Genomic DNA, 24,528 nt, shown 5'->3' on the forward strand with positions numbered 1-24,528 from the left:
CTGTTGCTAAGTGGTCTAATATTGATCATGTAACCATGGGGATGATGCAATGGTCATAAGTGTGAAACACGGTCATAAGCCACTTTTTTCAGTGCCATTGTAACTGAACGTTCACTAAATGGACTGTTGTAAATTGAGGACTACCTGTTGTGTTTCAGTGAACAACTTTTTAAACAAAACCTGCATTTTTTTTTCAAGACTGCAACTCTGCACTGGGACGTAGTTTACAAAAAGGTAGCTTAAAAGAGTTAAGAGGTGATGTGTGCAGGCCCGAGTACAGTCGTAAATTGAGGACGAATGATATACTGCCCAGATAAAATCCATGAACTAAGATTTTGCTTTACAGGCCATTTTTAAGTTTCTTTTTAATTTGGTGAATTTTCAAGCCTTGATTTATATTGCTTATTTGCATCTAATGAATATGTGCGTACATCTCAGAAACACAACAGCAAACAAAGTTTTGAAAGAAAAACAATTTATTTTCTTATAAAAGTTCTGGACATTTTTAGTTCAAAATCTTGACTTCATACCAGAACTTACTTTGTAATTGACATGATCTAGGGGCTGGGGAGGAGCTGTAACCTTAACAATGTTTGCATCGCTTCTTGAAAACCTCAAAGAAGTCTTAGAGGAACTTCTTCCTCCTCATTTTAGCATAACACTGAAACAGGTAAACACATCTTCCTTTAGGGGATATATTTTTAAAAGCCTGTGTCCATATTGGCATGTGAATGCATGCATGTGCGCAATCCCATGTATCATTGGAAGAACAGTGAATCCCATTTACTCAGAGATAAGTTGCTCTGAATGCTATCAGGCTTACTATTTCCTCTAACGATGCACAGGGACACATTCCCAGGAACAACAGCCATACATCTTGAGTAAATGCTGATGGCTCGGCAACTTTGCACATTTCAGTATTCAACAGTGCTCAACCACAAGAATTATTAGGATTCTCTAAAAGGTATCTTATGGCTTTTTTTTCTGGTTTGGATCCAGAATTATGCATAAATACCGTATTTCCCCCAAAATAAGACAGAGTCTTATTTTCTTTTGACCCCCGAAATAAGCGTTTGGCCTTATTTTCGGGGAGATCTTATTATTTTTGAGGTGCAGCAGGCGGCGAGCCAGGTCACCTCATGGGGGGGAGGGTTTATTTTAGCGCATGCACTCAAAAGCCCAATTGGGCTTATTACCCAGGGAGGGCTTATTTTCAGGGAAACAGGGTAGTATTCCTAAATTTTGCTATATTCAATGAGCTGCTTTCTTCTATGTGTTGCTCTATTGATAGTATAAGAGAAGCAGATGACATAGCTAAATTTACCAAAATGATTCCAATGGTTTATATATGTTAGCCTTGCCCAACTGGCCTCTCTTTAGATGAGTGGGAATAAACCTTCCAAATTCCAGCAACAATAATGGTGCTGACTGGAAATTCTAGTCAAATTGTTCCACACATCTGGAAAGCCCTTAGCAAGAGAGGGCTGCTTTAAGACATGCAAGCACAAGGAAATGCGGAATTGAACTGAACTGAACAAATACTGCTAGACAAAATGCGCTTTCTTCTTTTTTTCTGGTAAAAAGCTTTTAAATGTGCTTGTTGAGAGTTATCATGCAAAAACATTACTTTTTGGTTTTTTACTCTTCCCCTTTGCACAGGAATTCAAAATTATTCTCTCTTTGAGAATCTGTATCCATTCTGTATAGGTACCAATTTATATTGTATTGGTAATGAGGTCAAAATAAAATGCATTATTTCTAAAATGTGTAAATCAATTTGAGGCATTTTTAAAAATTAAAAGAGTGGTTCCCTTTGCGGCTAGGAGGCCTAGTTAGAGGATGGGGGTAAGGAAACTGGACCTTGAACAAGCAGTGGGGCCAGTGCGAGCGACAGGCCAGCATCCACATATGCAAGTGCCCGCCAGCCCGCCATTTATGCACTCCAGCCAGCCACTCATGGAGGCCCAATTCCCAATAGACCATGGCCCGGTAGTGGGGCCCAGCCCAACGGTTAGGAACCCCTGAATTAAAAACAAATCAATCTTGAGCAGATCAACATGATCTAAACTGGTTTACAAAAATCTAGGAAAGTCAATTCAGCTAGCTTATAAAATATTGTCCACAGTGCTCTAAATCCTGCTATGGATAAGTCTCTCCCCTCTCTTGAAAATCAAAATTACTTCTTAATCATCTAGAGCTGGTGGCCAGTCAACATCCACGGACTGCAGAAAAAAAGAAAGAAAAATAATTGAATCATAGCTAACACATTTGTTTGCAGAATATTTAACCTCAGATAATGTTTTCAATACAAATGATGAAACTTGGTTTCCCAAGTATGAGACAGTGATTTCCAACATGAAAGTGCCAAGAACTACATCAAGTGTAGTTAATACACTGTATGTTCCCAGACTGGGGAAAACTGAGGGGACAATATACTTTAAGTTAACATCTGATTAGCTTTTAAAAATTTGGATGAAAAGCCATTTAAAACTAACTTGGGGTATGATCTGGTTGTTATGCTCTAATCTGGAGTTTAAACTAAAATTTAAATCCCAGTGAGCTTCTACAGTTCTCCACACACAAAACTAAATTTGCATTCTCTCACTCTAACAGGAAAAGTTTTGAAGAGAGATGAGATGCTGTAGGAAAGGACACAGATTGCAGAGATTAGATTAAAGTCAGGTTGCCAGATCTGAAACAAATCCCCTGTGATTTGTCTCTTAATTTCCTACTGGAAAGACCAATGGTGGCAGTCCCATCCTTCTGTCTACAGAGACATACAAAAGAGAGTACTCACTTGTACATCCAGCTCCAAGATGTCTGCAGTTGTCTTCAACAGGAAACCAATATTGGGTTTAGTTCTTCCAAAATCTCCATGTACAAATTCTTTAACATAACTAACAAATTGCCGATAAGGAAATGAGAAAGATATGCTTATTAGACTAGATTTTAAAATAAGACTTCAGAATATGTACTTCTCCCTTTCTTTCTCATTCTTTCTCAAACACACTGCTAGAGGTAAATGACAGGATATAGCAAAATTTGGGGGCGGGGGGTTTAGAAGAGAGCATGCCACCTTCTGGGGGACAGGGGGATAGAGAAAAAAGATAAAATGTAACATGAGTCATACACTCTCCACACATTTTCCTGCTCCAAGAAAAACTATACTTGAAGATTTATGTTCATTCTTCCAAATTTAATACTATCATTTTATTGAAGTGCTCAGTACCGAATTCCTGACCACTGAGGCGCTTCAGTTCAGAAAGGATACGTCCCTGCTTGTGTCTTTAAGTGAAGACGGAAATGATGCTCGTCTATGTACTCTGATTGCATGTTGTGGATGACACGAATCCTGACAGCTAATGGCCGCCGATGAAGTACACGTAATGGAGTTTTTTGATCAAGCTTTAAGTCCTGGTCAAGAATTTCAGATAAAAAATAACATTACATACATCACAAACCCATGAGATAGAAAATCCAAATATCCATTCAGACATCTTCCCCAGTATAGTATAGGTTCTCCTGCTTGAGCAGGGGACTGAACTAGAAGACCTCTAACAACCCTTCTATTCTATTCTATTCTATTCTATTATTTCACTCCATTCTGTTCTGTTCTGGGAAACCAGCTCCAGGTTACCACACAAAGTGATAACAAAGTAACCTTGACAAACCAATAATGAGGATGAGAACATGGCAAATCCTTTGGAGGATAGTATGAAGATTCAAGAAAATGTTGATAAACTGGAAAATAGGGACTTCTACAAATTCACATTAGGTTGAGAAAAATGAAAGGCATGGATGGGTACAGGCCATGGAGAAAATATACTAGGAAACAGTGCATGAGAAAACATTCTGCATATTATCTTGGTGAATCAGAAGCTGAACACAAGCCGACTGTGTGATTTAGCTGAAAAAAAGCAAATAAAACTCTAGATCCGTGATGGCCAACCTATGGCACGCATGCCACAGGTGACATGTGGAGCCCTCTCTGTGGACATGCAAGCTGTCACCTAGCTCAGCTTCACCGCGCATGTGTGCGCACCTCCCACCAGCCAGTTAATTTTTGGGTGTCTGCTGCAAATGTGGGAGATGCATGCGCAGGCATGGGGGGAGGGGGGAGGAGCACAGGCATGTATGACGCAAATTACATTAATTCTGTGGTTTTCCACTAAAAAAAGCTGCAAAAATTTTCGTCTTGAATTTGATGAAAGCTAATAAAATGGGGCTTGTAAAAATCTTTGTACGGGATTTAAAAACGAGCAAACAAATGATAAATACCACCCCAGACATGCAACCTTCATAGAGTCTAGGAACATAATGTCTTCCTTTTGGATCACTTTCTTTGTCCATATTAAGGCACTGTAGGACTTCGTCTTCTCTTCTTCCCCTTCTTTCATATGTACAATGGCCTCTCTGAAAGGAAAACAAACAACAAATGAGAACAGCCAAGTTGTGATGGGCAGAAGATGTCTCAACAGATACTAGATGGGAAAAATATCTCCTCCTCCATCCTGCAGCATATCTCTGATGTCAAAAATAGCAAATCTGACGTCGCAGAGGATTCCCAAAAATCTGCAATCTGTAATATATTACTTGATCAGGAAATCAATAAAATATGCCAATCATCTGAAAAAGAGAAGCAGAACTCCCAACTCATGCTTGTGATTAAATACATTAGACCTTTTTATGATCTTGTGTTACTGGTTGTATTATTATTTTTCCCCATTATTACTAAATTTATAATCATCCTTATATAAGCACGGAAGGCAGTTAACAAGAACAAAACAAAACTCAACTAATCAAAATAGTAAAATCAAAACTAAAATCGGGAGAACTGAAATCAGTTTAATCATAAAAAGTTTGGAAAGAGAAAATGTATTTCAGCTGTGTACCTATTCCCTACTGAGGAGTGGGTATCAAATGTACTACCCCAGGGAACACATACCATTGCCAGGAAGCCCCTTGGGATAGCCCCCCTCCCGTTTCACCGATCAATCATTCTCTTCTGCTGATTTCAGTAAATGTTGTAGATTATGCCAGTGCCAGGAAAAATGAGATGCTTACATTTTACATGGAAATATGCTTTAAAAAAAAACTCAGATTGAGATTTTTTAAAAAATAATAATAATCCTGTTTTATCTAAATTCGACTAACCTGTTGACAAGTTGTAAATCACGAACTTGGACTTTGTCTGAAGAACTGTTGATCCTCTAAAAGTGTTTTATAAAAATAAAATAAAAAAATTATATGTGATTATTTTGCAATTGAAATCTGATACTAAAACATTTTTTTTAAAAAATGGGTAGAGCACTATACTCTTAATTAGCTGAACAAGGAGTATTGTGTATATTCCTGAATATCATCAAATAATTCTTGCCATATGAGTTATGAAATCAGCAATGTGTATATACAGTTAAAAGGCTAGGGCAGGATATATACATCATTAAGATGATAATGTATAAATTACTACGATAGCCTTCCCTTCTCCATGGAATTTAGGGCCAAGTTTTCATCTGGCCACTGTTTAATACCCTCCAAGAGGAGGAGATCATATTAGTCCCCATATAATTTAGCTTTATAAGTAATTTTGCAAGAAAATCTATGATTGACTCCTTTCATCCCAATCTACACAACGATGGTTATAGGTCAACCTTCAAACATTATACCTTTTGAAGCTCCTTCATTTCTACTGCAGCCAACTGGACTTTCCGAGGGTTAACCAGCTCAACTGCAAAGGGCCTTCCTATGAACAAGGGTGTAATCATGATGGTGGCAATCAAGAAAGAAGGATGGGAAGAAAACAAAATAAGATTATAAACTAGTTTTCAGATTTAGACATGGGGAAAAAAGAAAATTGACAATTTAAAAATATCCATTTTCAGCAAACTATATAAAAATATATCAAGATGTAAGTTCACAAAGGGAAAAACTTCATACATGCCTAGGTTTATCAATATCTCAAATACATAAAATTAAAATCAGGTGTGCTAGATGAAGTGCAAATGATTAGATCAGTATAGAGAACCTAGGAGGAACAAGTTTTACTTAAACCTCAGACATTCAGTTTAATTTACTCCTTGTTGATGAAATATATGGTACCACCATGTCTAAATCAAAAGAGGACCTTGAAGCCTTCAAAAAGATTATAGATGCCTAAAGGCTGGCAAGAGATTTCAAAGGATTACCAACCAAATGGACATCAATAATTCCACTGTCCAGAAGATCAACTACAAGTGGAAAATATTTCACACAACTGCCTATTTGCCCAGGCCAGGCTGTCCCAGTAAGTTCAACCCTACAGCAGAACGCAAGATGTTTCTAAGAATCCTAGAATTTCATCATAGGAGCTTCAGGTACTACCTTGCTTGCTGCTATCAATGGCAAAGTGCATGAGACTTCCATTTGAAAGAAGTTGCACAAATTAAATCGACATAGGAGGTGTGGTGTGCCAAGAGAAAGCTTTTGTTTTCTAGAAGAAAAAATAGAGCAAGACTAAAGTTTGCTTATAAACACCTAGGCAAAGATCAGGAGCTCTGGAACAATGTGCTCTGGATAAACAAGACAAAGGTAATTATGTAGCTACAGGACCAGAAGTTGTGGTCTGCACATTTTGTTAATTTGTTTGTTAACTTTGAGTAAATTATTTCAAAGTAAATTTTTCATAGCTTTTGTTGTTCTCCCAAAGGTACTTTTTTCAAGAGGCAACTGGACTTCCTGCTTCTTTATTGAAACAAGAAAGTTAAAAAAGCACCTTTGGGACAACCATGACCTGGATAACTGAGAATCCCCACAGACATTCAGTTTTTGTTGTTGTTCAATTACATCACCTTTAGCTTTAAATACTGTTTGAATGAAGATCTTTTATACATAAATGTAGTTAAGTCATAAATTTTCTCCTAATGAAATTTCTTTAGATATGCTGTCCAGATTTCTACACTGAACAGTGGGATGGGCTCCATGGCCTGTCAGTGATGGAGAGCCTTTTAGGCACCAAGTGCCCAAACTGCGTGCATGCCCAAACTAAAAGGGGTGCATGCACGTGCAAATTTGGATATGTGCATGCGCAGCAGAGACTCGAAGACCAGCTGGCGGCCGGGAGGTGGGCATCCCAACACCGGCAGCATGGCAAGAGGTAAGATAGTTTTCTTTTGTGAGCTTCTGTTTCATTTTTTGCAGGGAAACAGGAACTCATGAAAGAAACACTACGGAGATCTGACCTGGAACAACGGCGCACGTGCCAACAGAAAGGGCTCTGCATGCCACCTCTGGCACACATGCTATAGGTTCACCATCACGGGCCTAAGTGGCCCCTTCCAACTCCCATGATCTCAGAAATGGGTTTTTTTTTGTCAAAGGTTTGTCAACTGATTTTTTCCCATCTAGGATATTTTCAAGTGTTGAACTTACCATTGCCTAATGTTCTCACATCCACATCTTCCCTTCCAGAGGATGAAAAATTAAAACCTTAAAAACAGGAGAAAGAAACACTGACTGAATTTTGAAATCTGTATGTAAGCCATGCTATTCAGCATGATCAAAGCAAATCATAGTTTAGCTCTACATCAGGGATATCAAACTCAAGGCCCAGGGGCCGGATCAGGCCCACAGCGTGCTTAGACCTGGCCTGCGGACTGCCCAGGAAACAGCAAAGGCTTGCGCTGCCTCAGCCAGCAAAAACTGAGTTCGGGAGGGCCACGGGCAACCTTTCTGAGCTCTGTTTTCACTGGCAGAGGGTTGCAGGAGGCCGTCGTAGTTGAAAACAGAGCTTGGGAGCCTGTTTTTGCTGGCAGAGTGCTCGGGGCAAGATAGGCGCCCCCAACATGAGTGACATGGAGCTGGTCATGCCCATCCCAGCCACGCCCACCCTGGCCCCCTGAGGTGAAACACAACCCTGATACAGCCCTCAATGAAATCGGGTTTGACAACATTGCTGTACATTAAACAGATGCTGGGTTACTTGCCTACACAATTTTCCTGCATTTTTTCATCAGTGCATACATATTGCATAACTTATTTAAAGTAATGTAAACATATGCATGCACACACTCACTATCTGCTTTGAAGGCAACCATGAGATGCTCCAAGATCAATTCTTCTACAGATGATTCCATCTTCCTCTCTCCATCTATAATCCAGGGAGTCTGAGGTAGAGTTCTTGAATATTTATTATATCTTCCTGTTTAAAAAAAACAGACAACAGAAAAATGTGCTATGATATTTATTAACTCTTAGTTTAGCAAAAGTATTACAAATAAAAGCATTTTACTAGAAGCCAAGTGCACAGAAAAAGAAGTCACTATCATAAAGCATGTATTAGAAGTTCCCTCAAGAATTGCTCCTTAAGCTACTTCTTCCTCATGCTTTGAGCAGCGAAGGCTAAAACATAAGTTTGCTTTGAAAACATATCTATCAGCTAGTTGATCTATTGTGATATACAGCACATCACATGTTAAGATTGTTTCTGCCTATTTTGATGAAAAACAACTGGATAAATATTTGTATTTCATCTAATTATTCTGATCCAATTATTTTCCAAGATGCTTTTCCAATGATATTAGCTATCAAGTGAGTACAATCCTGGCCTAAGAAAAACTGCCAAATATAAATTCCACTTCCTAATAGCCCATTTTAATCAGAAATAGACTGTAATTTGAAAAACAAATTCTCATTTGAAGTCAAATTTATATATTCTGCATATCAATCTCCTTCAATGCGGATGAATGTCACTGAAAAAAGCATCACTTTTTTAACACTTTCTCAATGGCTGAGTCATTTCTCAATGGCTCTACCATCATACTTCCCCATAGAACAAAACATTTCATATAATCATATGGGTTTCTGTCCCAATAACAACTGAGTGGCCTTTTCTTAGGCCACTCAGTTGTTATTGCCCAGGGCCCAGGAACCTTAAAAAAGAGTGATCCTTTTCAACCTCTATTAAAGGAAAAACATTTACTCTCACCAGCCACAAAAATGGCACCATTGTTGCATTGAATCTCAACTGCTGTGCAAGGAGTTTTAGGTGAACTTGGAGGAGATGGATAGTTCCTGTATTAGGGGAGATATAAAAGGCAATTCACTAGAGAAAAGTTGAAGGAAAAGTTAAACATTGTGCAAAATAAATAGATATGATTATCCCCAAAAAATCCTTTCTTTCAAATATTTCAAAAACATTTTATAATGCAAATAATTTCAAATAGTGCAATATTATATCTGAGAAATAGAAGCAGGTAGAAAAATTACAGTAACTGATAACCTTGATAATCTGAGGAGCAAGAGCAGCCCAGTAGGCTTCTTCAGCTGCATATAATGGATGCACATCACTACACACAGCCGGTCCTTCATGCTTCATTGCTGACCACAATGTCTCCTTCATCTTCTGTAGTCTTTCAGTGATGAGGAAATCAACCCACTGAGCACATCCTTCTCTTCTAATCATTTTTACAAAGATATCTACAGTACCTTTATTTTCCCATTACTCACCAGTGTATTCAGCCACAAGGGCCAATTTTACATTGCCCTATTGATTCAACTCCCTCAAATGCATGAGATTGCCAAGTTCTACATAGAGGAGTGATGGCAAACCTTTTTGGCACTTGTCTGGAGTGAGAGAGACCTGGAAGAGGAGCTGCCCAGGGGACATGTGCACACTGGAAAATGCATTTCTGGGTTCCGGCAGTGCATGTGTGCTGGCCAGCTAGACTTCCAGTTACTGGATATGTGCACGGAGATCAGCTGACCGGAACCCATGCTCACACCAGAAGACAGAAGACCAGCTCTTCCAGTTTCCAGCACTGCCGCACACACAAAGGCCAGCTGATCGTCGCATATGCATGCACGCAAGAAACCCGGAAGAGGAATGGGAGACACTGCGCATGCCAGGCAACATGGCTCTACGGGCTACTTCGGGCATGTGTGGCATAGGCTTGCCATCACGGACATAGAGCATGCAAAATCCACTGGATATTAAATGTTAGCTTGAACAATTCATGCTTGAAACATGCTTGAACTGGTATTATGACTCCTGTTGACCAAATTTAGTGGTGGGTTGCAGGCGGTACACCCCAGTATGGGCGTACTGGTGCCTGCCTGGAGCACCAGGTTCCGTTCTGGTATGGTGCTCCAGAGGGCCCACCCGCCTGCCTGAGCTCTTTGGTGCTTCCACGCAAGGAGTGCACAGTGCCTGTGCGACGCTCCGATGAGCAGCAGAAGCATCGCGGAGGCGTTGGAAGAGGTAAGGACGCATGTGTGTGCATGTGTGCACACGCTGCACGCATTCATATAGTGGATGCCAGACCATGTTGCAACGGGATCCGGAACCCACCACTGTTTCGTAGCCATGATTTATTCTTTTTCTTTATTAGCACAGCACAGATTCTGGTTTTATTTACCATTTTTTATCCTCATACTCCACATCATCATGGTTTTCAATATTTTTAGTCCTACTCTTTTTATGTTAGAGCTGTTAATCTCACAGCATCCCTGTTTTTTTAAAACTTTAAAAAAATATTGAAATAAAGATACTATTTAAAAAGTTTGCAACACTGCTGCCAAATCTTTCTAGTTGTTCATGACCCTCTGATCATTTCATACTTACTATTTTACAACTAGGGATCATCTACAAATCTAATAATAATTCCTTCAATTTCATCTTTTATATTTTTACAAAGTTATTAAATAGTGCTGGGCCAAGGAAAGAGCTCTGGGAAGCCTACTTGATTGGTTTTTTTAGGTTGATGAAGAACCACATATGAATACCCTTTGGATGCAGCTATCGAACTAGTTCCAAATCTACCAATCTGAAATATTAATTAGCACATAATTGTTTATTCTGTTTGCAAAACAAACATGAGAGACCTTCCCAAACACTTCACTTCAGACACACTACATCAATAATTTTCTACTGCTGCAACATACAAATCACTATCATAAAAAATATAAGGTTAGCCTTTTTTCCTGTCATTAAAAAACTTAAGCTGACTGCTGGTAAAAGCACTATTTTCTGTGTCTGCCAATGTGCCGCTTGACTATCTTTGTGTTGTGAAATTCTCTCATCCTCCCTCCCTCCCCCCTCCCTCTCTCTCCCTCCCTCTATGTGTGTAACATAAATTCAGTTACTTACTTGTGAAACTCTTCTTCATCAATCATATCCAAAGCTTTTACCACAGCCATTCTGGTGAAGACTGACTAGAGAGAAAAATAAAATGATATCTGTGTTATCAGACACTGCAAACCTTATTCTTTCTATCAGATTTATTTTAGCCAAGAAGGAAGCCATTTTAATGGCATATCTAGTAGTATGCCTTTTGTTTATTGTTTTCTTGTTTTGCTCTAAGCTCTAAGCTTGGTGCTTTATTATAGAAGAAAAGTTTTACATTTGAGTAGAGATTTAGGTTTTACAAATTCTAACTTCAGACTGCTTTGGGTGACAACCTTACCTTGGAAGTAAGTTCCCCCCTGTACTTCATTTTTATTTTTATTTCCTTCTATTCAATTGTGTCTGATTTTCAGACACTGCCAAAATAAGTCCCTGCCCTTTTTTTGGCAAGGTTTTCTAGAAATGTTTTGCCATTGCCTCCTCCCTAGGATTAAGAGAAAGTGACTGGCCCAAGATCACCAGCTGGCTTCATGCCCAAGGTGGGACTAGAACTCACGCTTGCCCAGTTTCCAGCCTGATGTCTTTACCAGTTAAGGAACCTGCAACTAGCAATTGCCTGTTTTTAAAGATACATATCTTTAAAAACTCGAAGCCATGATAAGTACTCCACTATTCTCCAGATGTTCTTGAATGAGAATTCATGTAACTTCAGCCAGCAAAGTCAAAATATTTAGAAAGCATCAGAGTGTCTATCGTGAGATGTGGATTTGGAGTACAGGGAACTGTATAAAATTAAAGTTAATTACCTGTTTATTTTTTGCTGGTTTGAAGCAGCTTGGACACACTGAAGCTCTGAATGAAAACAACAAAAATCAGTCAAATATCTTTAAAAAGGTGATTACATTTTCTACCAAATAGATAATGAATACAATAGTATAAGGTTTTATATTTGCCAGTGTCAAAACATTTTATTAAGAACAATCACCAAAAAGATACCTTTGAAAACACCTTTCCCATCTCTACCTAGTCAGACAACTCTTGCTCCTTAGACCAGGGGTATCAAACTCACATTGTCATGTCGTCAACAAAGGATGCATTGCAACTTTTTTCCTCTTTGTTAAAATGGGGGTGGGCATGACCAACATGTGGCAAATCTGGCCAGCGGATTTAACACCCCTGCCTTAGACTGTCTTCCTTTGGCCATGGAACTGGAAGGCTCTGCTTCTCTGGCAGAATATCACAGCAAAGTTAAGGCCGATCTGAGGAGCTTTGTATTATTGCGCTGCTGCTAACACTTGCCCAGGGATTAAAAAGCTAAAGAACAGAATATTATAGTATCTGAGCTGAGGTGGTGCAGTGGTTAGAGGGCAGTACTGCAGGGTACTTCTGCTGATCACCAGCTGCCAGCAGTTTGGCAGATCGAATCTCACCAGGCTCAAAGTTGATTCAGCCTTCCATCCTTCCAATGTGGGTAAAACCAGGACCCAGCTTGTTGAGGGCAATATGCTGACTCTGTAAACTGCTTAGAGAGGGCTGTAAAGCACTATGAAGCAGTATATAAATCTAAGTGTTATTGCTATTGTTATCTTCTATTGACTGGAAGATCAAAGGGCAACATTCAAACAAAATACAAGCATGAGACAATAATTCAATTGGAACTAATTAAATCCCAGTTCAGGCCCTTGCATTTCATTCTTGTTTATAAAAACTGATCTTCCCACTTCACTCCCCAGATCTTGTGGGCTTTCTCTTTTTTAAGTGGAAGACATTTAGAAGATGAAGGGTAGAAGCATGATGAGTAGAGTTACATTCTTATCTTGTCTACTCCACTTTAACAATTCTCCTGGTACCAGAATCATGGGCTAAAAGTATGTTATTGGAAACAGAGTAAGTGACAATGAGTGCCATTTACTTTGTTGTTATCCTAAGGCCGGGATGGCGAACCTATGGCACACGTGCCACAGGTGGCACGCGGAGCCATTTGTCAGGGCACGCGAGGTGTTGCCCTGTCAGCAGGCCAGCACGCATGTGCGCACTGGCCAGCTGACTTCAGCCTTTTTTAAAGGCATTTTTCACTCTCCTCAGGCTCCAGAGGCTTTATAGGAGTCTGGGGAGGGTGAAAAGAGCCTCCCCCGACCCCCAGCCCAGAGGCCCTCCGGAGGCTTCAGGAGCTTCCCTGAAGCCTCTGGAGCGCAGCCCCATGAGCAAATCAGAAGTTTGGGAACGGACTTCCGGTTTGCTCGTAGGGTCGGTTTAAGTCCTCTGGAGGCTTCAGGGATCTTCAGGAGGCTTCCCTGAAGCCTCTGGAGGACTAAAAAAGGACCCTATGAGCAAACTGGAAGTGACTTCTGTTTGCTCGTAGGGTCGTTTTTTGCCCTTCGGATGCTCCAGGGAAGCCTCCTGAAGGTCCCTGAAGCCTCCGGAGGGCCTCCGGGGGCGGCAGGGGGGAGACTCCCCCCCCCCTTCAGCTTCTATGAAGCCTATGGAGCCTGGGAAGGGCGAAAAAAGCATGCAAAAAATGGGGAAGGGGAAACGCCTCTCATGAGCACACTGGGGAGGTTGTGCGTTGCATTATGGGTGTGGCACACCCGCGCTCGACCCCCTGCACTTCCCCCCTTATGGCACGTGAGGCAAAAAAGGTTTGCCATCGCTGTCCTAAGGAATGCAACCCAAGCATGGTGACATTATACAGGGCACTTAGCCCTTAGCAGCCGCACTATCAGGCAACATAGCTTGTCTATTAGCTATTTCAAAGAGTAGCTTGCTCAAGATATCTCAAAATATTGGAGGGAGATCTAGAATGTTCAGCCAATACCATCTGTCTCTGCTCTCATAAAATATTGTTTGTTACATTATACTTACAGGAAACAGCAATCTTCATCTGTCTCCGGATGAGCAAATACAACACTCACTTCAAACAGGCTCTGAATCACAAAGATAGAAGTTAGTTTTCAATTGCTACTGATTTCCTCCACATCACTTTTTTCTTCAATTGATTGAATTCAGTCTGTCCAATCACCTGAACCCTATCATCAGGAATAGATTTGCTGTGACTAGTCTTAAACAGGAATTGTATTTGCTGCTCAGCAAATACAAAACCTGAGTAACAGATTCAAGTCCTTAAAGCATATGCAGGAGGCAGTGATCCACGCAGGTCATCAGACATACAACTGCACATGTTAAAGACATGTCTACAACTGCACATGTTAAACAGCAGATCAGCTGTATTATTCATATTGGCATTAAGAAATAGGCATGTTTCTTGGATGCATTTCTGAGAATTTCCTGCAATAATCACTGGATATCTTCAGTGCTTATGGATGCTTCCATTTCATTCCCTTTTACCAAAGAAAATCAGAATGATTTTTACATATACCGTATTTTTTGGAATATAAGACGCACCAGAGTATAAGACGCACCAAGATTTTGAAGAGGTGAGTTTTTTAAAAAAAGGTTTTTGCACTCTGCAAACCTTCTAAAAATGGGCCTGGTTTTTTTCCAATAAAAGGCATGAATAGCCTTTAGGGGGCTTGCAGAGTGCTCCTGGAGGTTGCCCCCCCCATAACGAGCAAACTCCCTTTTTTTGCAAAAACAGGCCCATTCTTTGTAAAAAATTTTTTTGCATGCATAGCCTTTAGGAGGCTTATAGAATACTCCTGGGGGCTGGGGGGGGGGCAAAATTGAGCAAAAAAACCTGCCTGTTTTTCACTCATTTCTGCCCTCCCCAGCCCCCAGAAGCTCTCTGAAAGCCTTCTACAGGCTCTGCCATTTTGGTGAAGGGATGGGGCTTCGGGAGGCAAAAAAATGCTTATTCTTATTCAGTGTATAAGACGCACCCAGATTTTTAGTCTCTTTTTTGAGGGAAAAGGGTGTGACATACTCTGAAAAATACAGTATTAATAAATCATGAAATACCAGCCAGAATATGAAACCATGGTCTACAGTTGGCTTAATAATTTGAATTGGTTCAAAGTTTTAATCATAGTTCCTGATTCTGACAAACCCAAATTATCTTACTCTCTATGAAAGAAGTTTGGTTTAACTGCCTCTTTAAGTCTTTCAGTTCTTTAATTTTCATCTCCACAGTTCCCTCTACCATTATAAAAAGAGAAGCAACTATATTGTGGGTTAATACTAAATTTATTCTTTATTTGCGTTATCAACTGTTCTTTATTAAAAGGTTTTACAACCAGAAAATGCAACAAAACAATATGAAAAGGCAATGCAAACATGGTAGGTCAGCCTGAACAATTTAAAATGCAGAGAGAAATGAAATTTTGACTTGGTACCAAAATAAATATAACATTCGCACAAATTTCATGACTGAGAATTCCACAATATAATATCAAAGGTTCTTTTCCTGTTTGTTACATAATGGGACAAAAGATACTTTGAAAAGAGTTATCCTTAATGAGGTCATGTAGTTACATTAAATTGTAACACTTTAAAACAAATTTCTTTTACAAACACCTAAATATTGCTGAAATGAAAATTAATTATTTGCCTGAACTTTGGAACCAAGGCGTGAAATATTCTAAACAAGTCAATGGTTAAGGATAGTAAAAATATTCAATATATTAATGAAAGAATAAAATTCAGTCAACACAAAGTGGAGGTTTTCAGCTTCATAATCTTAAAAGTGCAAAATTATGGAGGCAATGTATACATAATATGGGCTTATCCCACTATTGTTCCACTTTAGTTTTACATCTGTATATTTGTTAAGGAAGGGTAGCATTGTTTAAAGATGTGATTACAGCTTTGAATTACATTCTCAGATCAGAAATTTATTAACATACAAAGGCTTATTTAGTAGCGCATACAGAGAAAATTATTTTTTTTTAATGCAAGTCTGGGTTTAAAGTCTTGAAATAACCGTATGCCTTTGCTCTTTGCTTATAAATTAGAACTGTACTGACCAAAATTATTCTCGGTGATGGTGGCATAATACTGTATTTGAAAACCAAATTGACATTTCTTATGTATAATATAAAAAAAATATTTTCATGTTTTCCTCATGGTTGATTTTTTCATTTATGTATTTATTTATGTATTTATGTGTTTATTTACTTAATTATTTATTTTTGTCTATACAACTTTCTTCGGTAAGTTAAAACAATGATTTTTTTTAAAGGCAGGCAAAGGCTAATAAAATTAAAAATATCAATGACCCAAATATACTCTGCACCAGGAATACTGTCTCAGGAGAAAGGATTCTGTCCTTAACATACTATTTATATTTCGAGAAGACGTTTAACTACCTAAGGGCCCATTTGCAATCTGAAACCCGCACAGCCAAAATACAGGTTGCATCGGCTAATGGTGAACTAGTGTTGCAAAAGCAGAGTAAGTGGTTTATGTATATGCTACCTTTCCATCAGCAGGGACTCCCAACTCCTCCAAGAACAGGGGATGGATAAGCCATTTGTAAGCTTCTTTCAGCTGAACAAAGTCGTCTTTTCCAATTGACAAGCCCTGTTTTCTAAATTGCAAAAAAGATAGTGTTTTCTGAAGTACGTGCAATTGGGATAAAACATAAACTGACTCATATTTTTACTATCTTAACAAATTCTTCTGTAATCCATTTGTTTGTTTATATCCTATCTTTATTATTTTTACAAATAACATAAGGAGGTGAATATATTCAACACACCTTCCTCCTATATTCCCCAAACAACCCTGGAAGATGAGTTGGGCTGAGAGAGACTGACTGCCCAAGATTGGTCAACTAGCTTTCATGGCTGCAGGAGGACTAAAACTCACAGCATCCTGCTATATAGCCTGGTGCCTTATCCACTAGACCAAAGTGACTATTAACAATCTATTACAATCCAAAGATCTAAAAATAAGTAGAATACTGTACAGGACTGGCAACATCCTTCACAATTGCCAGAGTGGTAGTAGAAACACACTGATCCATGATGGAATATCCAGTACCAGTCATAGCTTTGACCACTTAAGTATACTATAACCATGTGCCCAGCAATCAGCTGATACATGACTTATCCAAGGTCACTGCTGTTTCAATCATAATTAAATCATTTAAATCATATGAGTCACAGTGGCACAGAGGTTAGAATGCAGTACTGCAAGCTACTTCTGCTGCCTGCCGGCTTCCTGCAATTTGGCATTCAAATCTCACCAGGCTCAAGGTTGACTCATACTTCCATCCTTCTGAGGTGGGTAAAATGAGGACCCAAATTGTTGGGGGGCAATATGCTGACTCTGTAAACCACTGAGAGAAGGCTGCAAAGCACTGTAAAGCGGTATATCAGTGTAAATGCTATTGCTATTTCGATACTTAAATTGTGTGGAGAATATACTCACCCCATTTCTTCTTTCACCAGTAGCCATGCTGCATGCTTTAGATATGTACATAGGAAAAAGTAGGGAAACAAAAGAGATGGAGCATGAGAAAGGAAGAGGATTGATATTTTTCTCAATAACTGGCTGAAAATACCATGACCAGGTTTTCTCTACTTTTCATAAAAATCAAGGTCTGTCTGATACAGAGGGTGATCTTTGGCCAAAGTATTTCTACCATCCCCAAGTGAAATACTAAACTTCAAATCAACCTAACCCAAACTGCCAGCAGTGATTTTCCACTATGCTCCACTATCGATCCACCATCTTGGCTAACTAGTGCCAATCCATATTGTTCAATATCTGCATAACAAAGTGAATTTCCCAGCATGCAAAGCAAGGTAACATGTAAGAACATCCTTTGTTTCTCATTGAAGGACAGTTTGAAGCATAAATAAAAGTATCAGCAAAATACCTACCTCTCTGACTGAAAGTTGTGGTGGGAACGACACTGAAAACACAAAACTGGAAAACTGATATTCAGAAGAATTAATCTTATGGCATACCTGAAAAATATAGATTTATTTAAAATATTTACTTAACATATTTCAACCCATATCCCCAGAACAAATTACTTACACAGGGCAATCTAGAAAACTGTTTGAGTAATATTATTTACAAAATAATTCTGTTTGTAGAGATAGCATTTTTACCTTAGAATAAATGTGTTGATTCTCACCAGTTTGGCTTTAGTATTAGGGCAAAAACTTACATCACTCCAAAAATGTCTCAACACAACCAATTCAGAGATTGAACAGATTAACCAAACCTGGCAAGAGAACTACAAATATTGTTCTTGCAAAATATTGTTTAGTGCAAGACAAGAAACAATGGGGAAAAATCATCAGCTTAGATGCACAGTTGCCTTAGAGAATGCATGTTTGTTTAGCAGTTCTGAAGCTGGAGGTGCAGCAGAAAGCATTGCTTTCATTACAAAGAAAAGGAACATATTTAATTATACTGATCTTTGCCAATTCAAAACATTTCATTTCTACAACAATTGATGTTGTATTCTTTTGGCATTTCTCTCTATCCCAAAAGATGCTTGAGCAACCAAAAAGAGTGAGAAAAACCAGCTGGTTGAGGAATACTGATCGTGTAGGAGCTATTAAATGATGACTCAGACACTGAATCTGAGCCTGTAAGCCAGGAGACACATCAATCAGAATCCTCAAAATTGCCATTCTGGAAGAATAGTTTACTCAGCAAACCCTGCGCTTCCTGGTGCTTACCATCTTAGAAAATACAAGTAGGTCCTAAGTCAGGAAGGAGGAAGTACCTGGAATTTGTGCACTTGTCTGGGGGCAATGATATTTACTCTCAGATAGATATGGGAAACAAAATGTTCAGTAAAATCCTATATGAATGCCAGCTATGCTTACATCAATATTGTATGTTACATTTGGTTTTATCCTTTGAAAAGCTGAAAATAAAGCTCCACAAGGCTGACACTTACAGCTTTGACAAAGTCTATTTCACAAAGATCCTGTAGAATCCCCAAACATATATTGCACACAACTGGATTTAAGTTTTCAATTGCTGGAGCATCATTTCCATCACTGTACATGTAGTTTAGCTCATGGCTTCCATTTGGGTTTTGATCTTTAATCCCATTAGCATTTTCCAGTTTGATCTTTTTACAAGGGGAATTAGCCATTTCACAAGATAATATATTTTCATCTTCTTTGCTCTCCAGAAACTTGCATAGTTCATGAAATAAATCCTGATGTATAAAAAAAACAAACAAACATAGAAATCTGTCAATATGGTTTCGCGTTCAACATGGGAAAACAGCACCATGTTATCATTAAAGGGATGCCTCAGACTGAAAGCTACAGGTTCTGTTTATCTGCACAAGAGTTTTTAACAAAACTTATATCAGATAATCAGTGATCTTGTAAAGTAAATTTAAAGCCAGTGAGTTTTAGTTTTGAGTAAACCTGCATAGGACTAGGCTGAGGATCATAACACCAACACTAGAGAGAATGAATGTTCTCCATTAAAGAATATGACAATTTTGGGCGTAGACTCTTGGACAGGTGACAATAAAAGAGAGGCGAGAAGAAAATAGGCTGAAAGAACTCAAGTAAGCCATAGCTCAGTCCAACAGTGCAGATTCTTACAGTATCTTCAGTAAGATTTATCTATTGTTAGGAAATCCTCCAAAAGTATTTTGAGAAAAAAACTAGGTCTGAGATAAAATATTGACAGTCAAAGAAAATGGTACCATGCTTGATAGATCAATGATCTAAATCATCACAAAGCAGATACGTATTCCAGCAATCCCTTCACATTTGCTGGATGAAATGCCTGAAATGCTAAACAGAATAAGACTGAAACTGTTAAAAGAACCAGCTAACAACGCCATCATTTTTAATCAGTGCCTGATACAACCACAAAAAAAAAAAGTTATCAAGGGCAGAGGATTGAAAAACAAGTCTGAGGCCTGCAGATGATAGAAAAGACCACTGATATTTAGAAGAGAAAAACAAATTAACAAATGGAACCATCAGAGGAGATTAAATAGCCAAATTCCTACACAGATCTGGACTCTAAGGATCAGTCATAAATGGGACTACTAACTTTTAATCACTTTCAGTTTATTAACCTATTGGCTTCATGATGTTTTGCTTGGTTATTTCCTTTGGCTGGACTCTGAGATAGATATTTTTAGCATTAATTGTCATCTCCTTCCCCCATTCAGGATCTCTAGCACAACGTAATAAATAGTACTGCTTGCATGTGTTCCTTCACCGTGAAAACGTTTTGGACCTGTTCACTCCAAATCTCCTTTCAACCCTCAGGAAAGATGCTATGAAAAGAGGTGTGACTAAGACTGAACACTTCATGAAAATAATTCTCATCAACATTATATATTCTAATTTAATCAAACCTTATGAGGTTGCCTGTAGGAAGTCTGTAATCCCACACCACAGAATCTGAAAATACAGCGGGGACATGTTCCAGAATTCCGTAACATCTGAGCAACAGGTCTGTCTTTTTCTGTCAGTACAACCATGTTGATAAAGCCTATATATGGGAGGAAAAGTTATTAACAGAATCACTACAATAATCACAATGGAAAGAACAAGGAAGGGCCATAGTTCACTAACAGTGTACATGTGCTACATGCAGTTCCTTCTTACCCCCACTGTCAATAGAGACTATATTAAGCTCAATTGACTAAATGTCTGACAATAAATGGAAGATTCCTTTGTTCCTAAGAAAAATTCATGATAACAAACATTTAGAAAGGACAAATTGACAGAGACGATATGGAACTAACAATTATATTAGTTATGTATAACAACCATTAAAAAGACCTTTTCCAGGATGATCTATCCTCAAGGTTGCCCTTTATGTCTACTAATAGTGTACTCATCAAAACTGTAATCTAATCCAACCCAACCGCCCTGCTGCCAATTGTCTTGTTCTATATCCTCCCATCTTTCCCAACCATATATATTTCTAGAGAGACATATTTTGCACAAAATATCAGAATATTTATAATATTACTATTATTAGATTTTATCCCACCTTTTTATATATAATTCAAGGGAGCTAATTAATCTAAATTGAATATTCCTATTTTCTCCACAACAAACTCTGTGAAATGGATTGGGATGAGAGTCACTAACCAAAGTCACCCAGCAAGCTTTCATGCCTAAGGGAAATCTACAACTTAGTCTGCTGATTTGTACGCCAACCAGAGGTAATTTGAGCTCAGTCATTTGTGCCACAAGTGAAAATGTGTATGTTGGTTTTGGTTTCTCTTCTCTCATTTCAATTTGCTGATGTCTAAGATAGTGTAGTCAATTCATTTCATCTTTCACTTTGTTTAGTTTTTCCATGTTCATGCTGTTTATATTTCATACAGTTTTAGAGGGTAATGTGAGTTATAATTGGAAGATGCATAGTTGCATCTTCCAATTATACATGTGCAGCTCCAGCTCTTATCCATTCAACAATTATTTTTAAAGAAGCCATCAGTTTTGTGCTAGAAGCAAAATTCTCGTTTTTGGATATCAGTGCAATCCTAAACCTTTTTTCTCTCAAGAGAAAATCTTTATTAAATTAATTTAAGGGTGATAAGGACTTTAGCTTAAAAATTATGCTATGCTTTATCTTAAGAGAAAGGTTAAAAGACAAATGCATTTATCTCAGTCCTATTTTCATACAATTATCCTTGGAAAAACATTTCATTCCATGTTTTGATATTTGGAGATTTTTTTAAAAAACATGAACGTATGATCATACCTTTCTACTTTTGAGACTTTGTAATCTAATCTATTGAATCTCTAATAATTAACAATGAAACTTAAAATACTGTAAATGGATTTAGAGTAGTATATATAGCATATACTCACATAGATTCCAAATCTCAGTCTATATATCAGATTATAAAAGCAGGATTGAAATGAAAAATATATTTTACTCTTCCCTCTTGAGTGTTGCTCAATGTTTGATTTACAACTGTTTTGCAAGAATGTTTCTTAGTTACTTCCCAGCCTGTGTCCTGCTTGCTACCCCATCATGGTGATGGTGTTCCTGGAAAGAATGAGCAAATAATGCTAGGAGTGAATGCCAAGAGTACCTAATCTTAGCAGGGTCATCTAAGAAAGAAGTTATTTCTAGCTCCCGAGAAAAAAAAACAAGCAAGCGCCTATATCAGGCAGCAATGATGTAGGAAGGTGTTGGAACTGGAAGATCACTGTAATGACAACAGCAGAGGTTTCATTTCATATTGTGTGGAGGAATGCAATGGTAAACCATGTAGATCTAGCACTGATATTACCTAGGAGGGTAATGAAATGTCTGTAATCACATAACCAGACGCAGAGACCACATAGTTCAATTCTGAGTAATATATTTTCTTCTACTGGTAATCATAAAACATGCCTCTATTTTTCCAAGAAAACCATGCATGTAGACAATATAGTGACCGGACAATATGTTGCCAGATAATAAGTCTGTCAGGCTGGATGGATTTCAACATGCTACTGAGAAAGAGCTGAAGGTGTTTTGGAAGAGTAATTATGTTTATAATGTGGCTAGATTAAAGTTTTCAGGATCTAAGAGCCAAGGTGGCGCAGTGGTTAAATGCAGCACTGCAGGCTACTGCTAGATCAGCAGTTCAGCGGTTCAAATCTCACTGGCTCAGGGTTGACTCAGCCTTCCATCCTTCCGAGGTGGGTAAAATGAGGACCCAGATTGTTGGGGGCAATATGCTGACTCTCTGTAAACCGCTTAGAGAGGGCTGAAAGCCCTATGAAGCGGTATATAAGTCTACTGCTATATTGCTATCTCTGATGTTGGCATACAGGAAAAGAAATCGGTCTAACTCGCATCCTCCCCTAGAACGATCGGGATAGTGATCGCATAAGCTCGAAAATCCCTACATCGGGCAATGTTTATTAATGGCAATTCAACCGGGATCCTGGAATATATACTGCATAGTCACCGCTGCTAGCATGTAATAGCAGTAGACTTATATACCGCTAATATGTATTAGCGAGCACGCAAATCGCACAGAAACTATGAATTCCTTCCGAATAAGCATTGGCAAAACATTGTTGGCTCTATCCCTTTATCTTGCTACAAGAAATCGAAGAATCAGAGTAGGCTACCTAATCTTTCTACGGTGCTAAAATATATGAACATAACGGCCAACGATCGCCTACCTTTTCGCCTATGTCAATAGGAGGAATAGGGGGAACTATTTAGCTGCCCCGCCCCACGTTCCTATCAATGGCTGCTCCTCGCTTCCGGATGGGAAGGAAACGCTTTCTCGATAATAATTGTTCCGGAGCAGAACTGTGCAAGGATGGCAGATCTTTACCGTGTTGTTTTTTTTTTTTAATGTCCAACGGTTTGATGAAGGACGGTAATAGGACACCGAGATTAAAGAAAAAAGATGTCTTAGAGGAAAGAAGAACGAACAAAAGAAAGAAAAAAAGAAAGAAAGAAAAAGAACGAAAGGAAGGAAGGATATTTCTTAAATTGCTGAAAGAGAACTTTATTTTTTCCTCTGGAATACAGCTATGTCTTTTTTTAATTAAAAACTTAATGATCAAAGTAATTGTGCACGATGTAAAAAAACTTTTTCAAGCAAAGGAAGATGTGGTTAATTGAGTTTTTTTTAATGGTGTAGGAAGAAAATAGTCCAAACGGAGAAGCAAGTGTTAATGCTAACCGCTTTATTTATTATTATTATTATTTATTATTTTTTCAGAACATTTTTATTTATTTTTTATTCTCTTACATACCATTTTAAGTATACATTCACATAATTATTTTTCTTCTTTCCATTTATCATTCTTATAGAAGGAAGGGAAAGGAGAGGAGGAAGGAGGAAAGTAGAGAAGGGAGGGTGGGAGAAAAGAAAGGGAAAATAAGGGCGTTACAACAGGAGGAAGGGATGGTAAACAAAGCAACCCAAACTGTATACCTATATTACAACATAAAATGGAATAGCAAATGCTAACCGCTTTATTTGAATGTTGCAAAAATTCCAATGCTGTTTCAGAACTAAACTATATAAAGATACCGAGTGGAGGGTTAAATAAAAAGTAAAATTAAACCTGGCTTTATTAGCCCTAAGAAAGACGTATATCGGACGGCCAACAGAATTTAAAGATAATTGCGTGAATCAACGCAATAGAATAGAGCTGGAAGAGACCTTGGAGGTCTACTAGTCCAGCCCCATGCTCTGGCAGGAGACCCTATACGATTTCAAACAAGTGGCTGTCCAGTCTCTTCTTTAAAAAAAAAACTCCAGTTGATAAAGCGCTCACGATTTCTGAAGACAAGCTGTCCCACTGGTTGTCAAATGTTGCCTTAATGTCGTTTTCAAATAAATTAGAAAACTTAAGGCAACGAGGCAATGAAAACATAGAGCCCCAAACTTGGCAATTTTAAGCCCTGTGGACTTCACCTCCAAGAATTCTCCAGCCACCATAGCTTGAAGTTTGAAGACCTCTGACATAGAGGTATATTTGCGGAAGTGCCGCTAGGTTTCCTTTTTACGCTTCTCTTTGACTTAAATAAAATAGGAAGCACGCATCGCA

At 38.5% G+C, this 24,528-nt stretch overlaps 1 protein-coding gene across 6 annotated transcripts; it reads right to left on the reverse strand.

Moving 5' to 3' along the window:
- Positions 1-1,090: 1,090 nt before the first annotated feature.
- Positions 1,091-24,482, reverse strand: PUS10 (pseudouridine synthase 10). Of its 6 annotated transcripts, none has more exons than XM_032214989.1 (19): positions 24,396-24,482; positions 21,829-22,009; positions 20,355-20,491; positions 18,918-19,184; positions 17,881-17,967; positions 17,426-17,460; positions 16,469-16,580; positions 13,961-14,022; positions 11,905-11,950; positions 11,123-11,187; positions 8,963-9,048; positions 8,051-8,176; positions 7,408-7,464; positions 5,667-5,743; positions 5,155-5,210; positions 4,296-4,413; positions 3,272-3,414; positions 2,798-2,897; positions 1,091-2,222 (listed from the first exon to the last, which is right to left on the reverse strand). In XM_032214989.1, exons 3-19 carry the CDS (start codon positions 20,478-20,480, stop codon positions 2,184-2,186), a joined length of 1,602 nt encoding a protein of 533 aa, XP_032070880.1. In that variant the 5' UTR covers positions 20,481-20,491; positions 21,829-22,009; positions 24,396-24,482; the 3' UTR covers positions 1,091-2,183. The 6 variants fall into 6 exon arrangements, with proteins under 6 accessions (XP_032070880.1, XP_032070881.1, XP_032070879.1 ...); XM_032214990.1 differs by lacking the exon at positions 24,396-24,482 and adding an exon at positions 23,143-23,385 and having other exon boundaries at positions 21,933-22,009; XM_032214988.1 differs by lacking the exon at positions 24,396-24,482 and adding an exon at positions 23,143-23,383.
- Between the last annotated feature and the right edge of the window lie 46 nt (positions 24,483-24,528).

Source organism: Thamnophis elegans, chromosome 4 (assembly GCF_009769535.1).
Source record: "Thamnophis elegans isolate rThaEle1 chromosome 4, rThaEle1.pri, whole genome shotgun sequence".
Taxonomy (NCBI): domain Eukaryota; kingdom Metazoa; phylum Chordata; class Lepidosauria; order Squamata; family Colubridae; genus Thamnophis; species Thamnophis elegans.

What these genes read in the sequence shown, in the direction of transcription:
- PUS10 (XM_032214989.1), bottom strand. Translation starts at nt 20,480, where the DNA reads ATGGTTGTACTGACAGAAAAAGACAGACCTGTTGCTCAGATGTTACGG. An exon ending in GAGTCCCTGCTGATGGAAAG is followed by an intron (nt 14,023 to 16,468) that starts GTAGCATATACA and finishes TTTGTGATTCAG; the next exon opens with AGCCTGTTTGAAGTGAGTGT. An exon ending in TGTGAGAACATTAGGCAATG is followed by an intron (nt 5,744 to 7,407) that starts GTAAGTTCAACA and finishes CCTTGTTCATAG; the next exon opens with GAAGGCCCTTTGCAGTTGAG.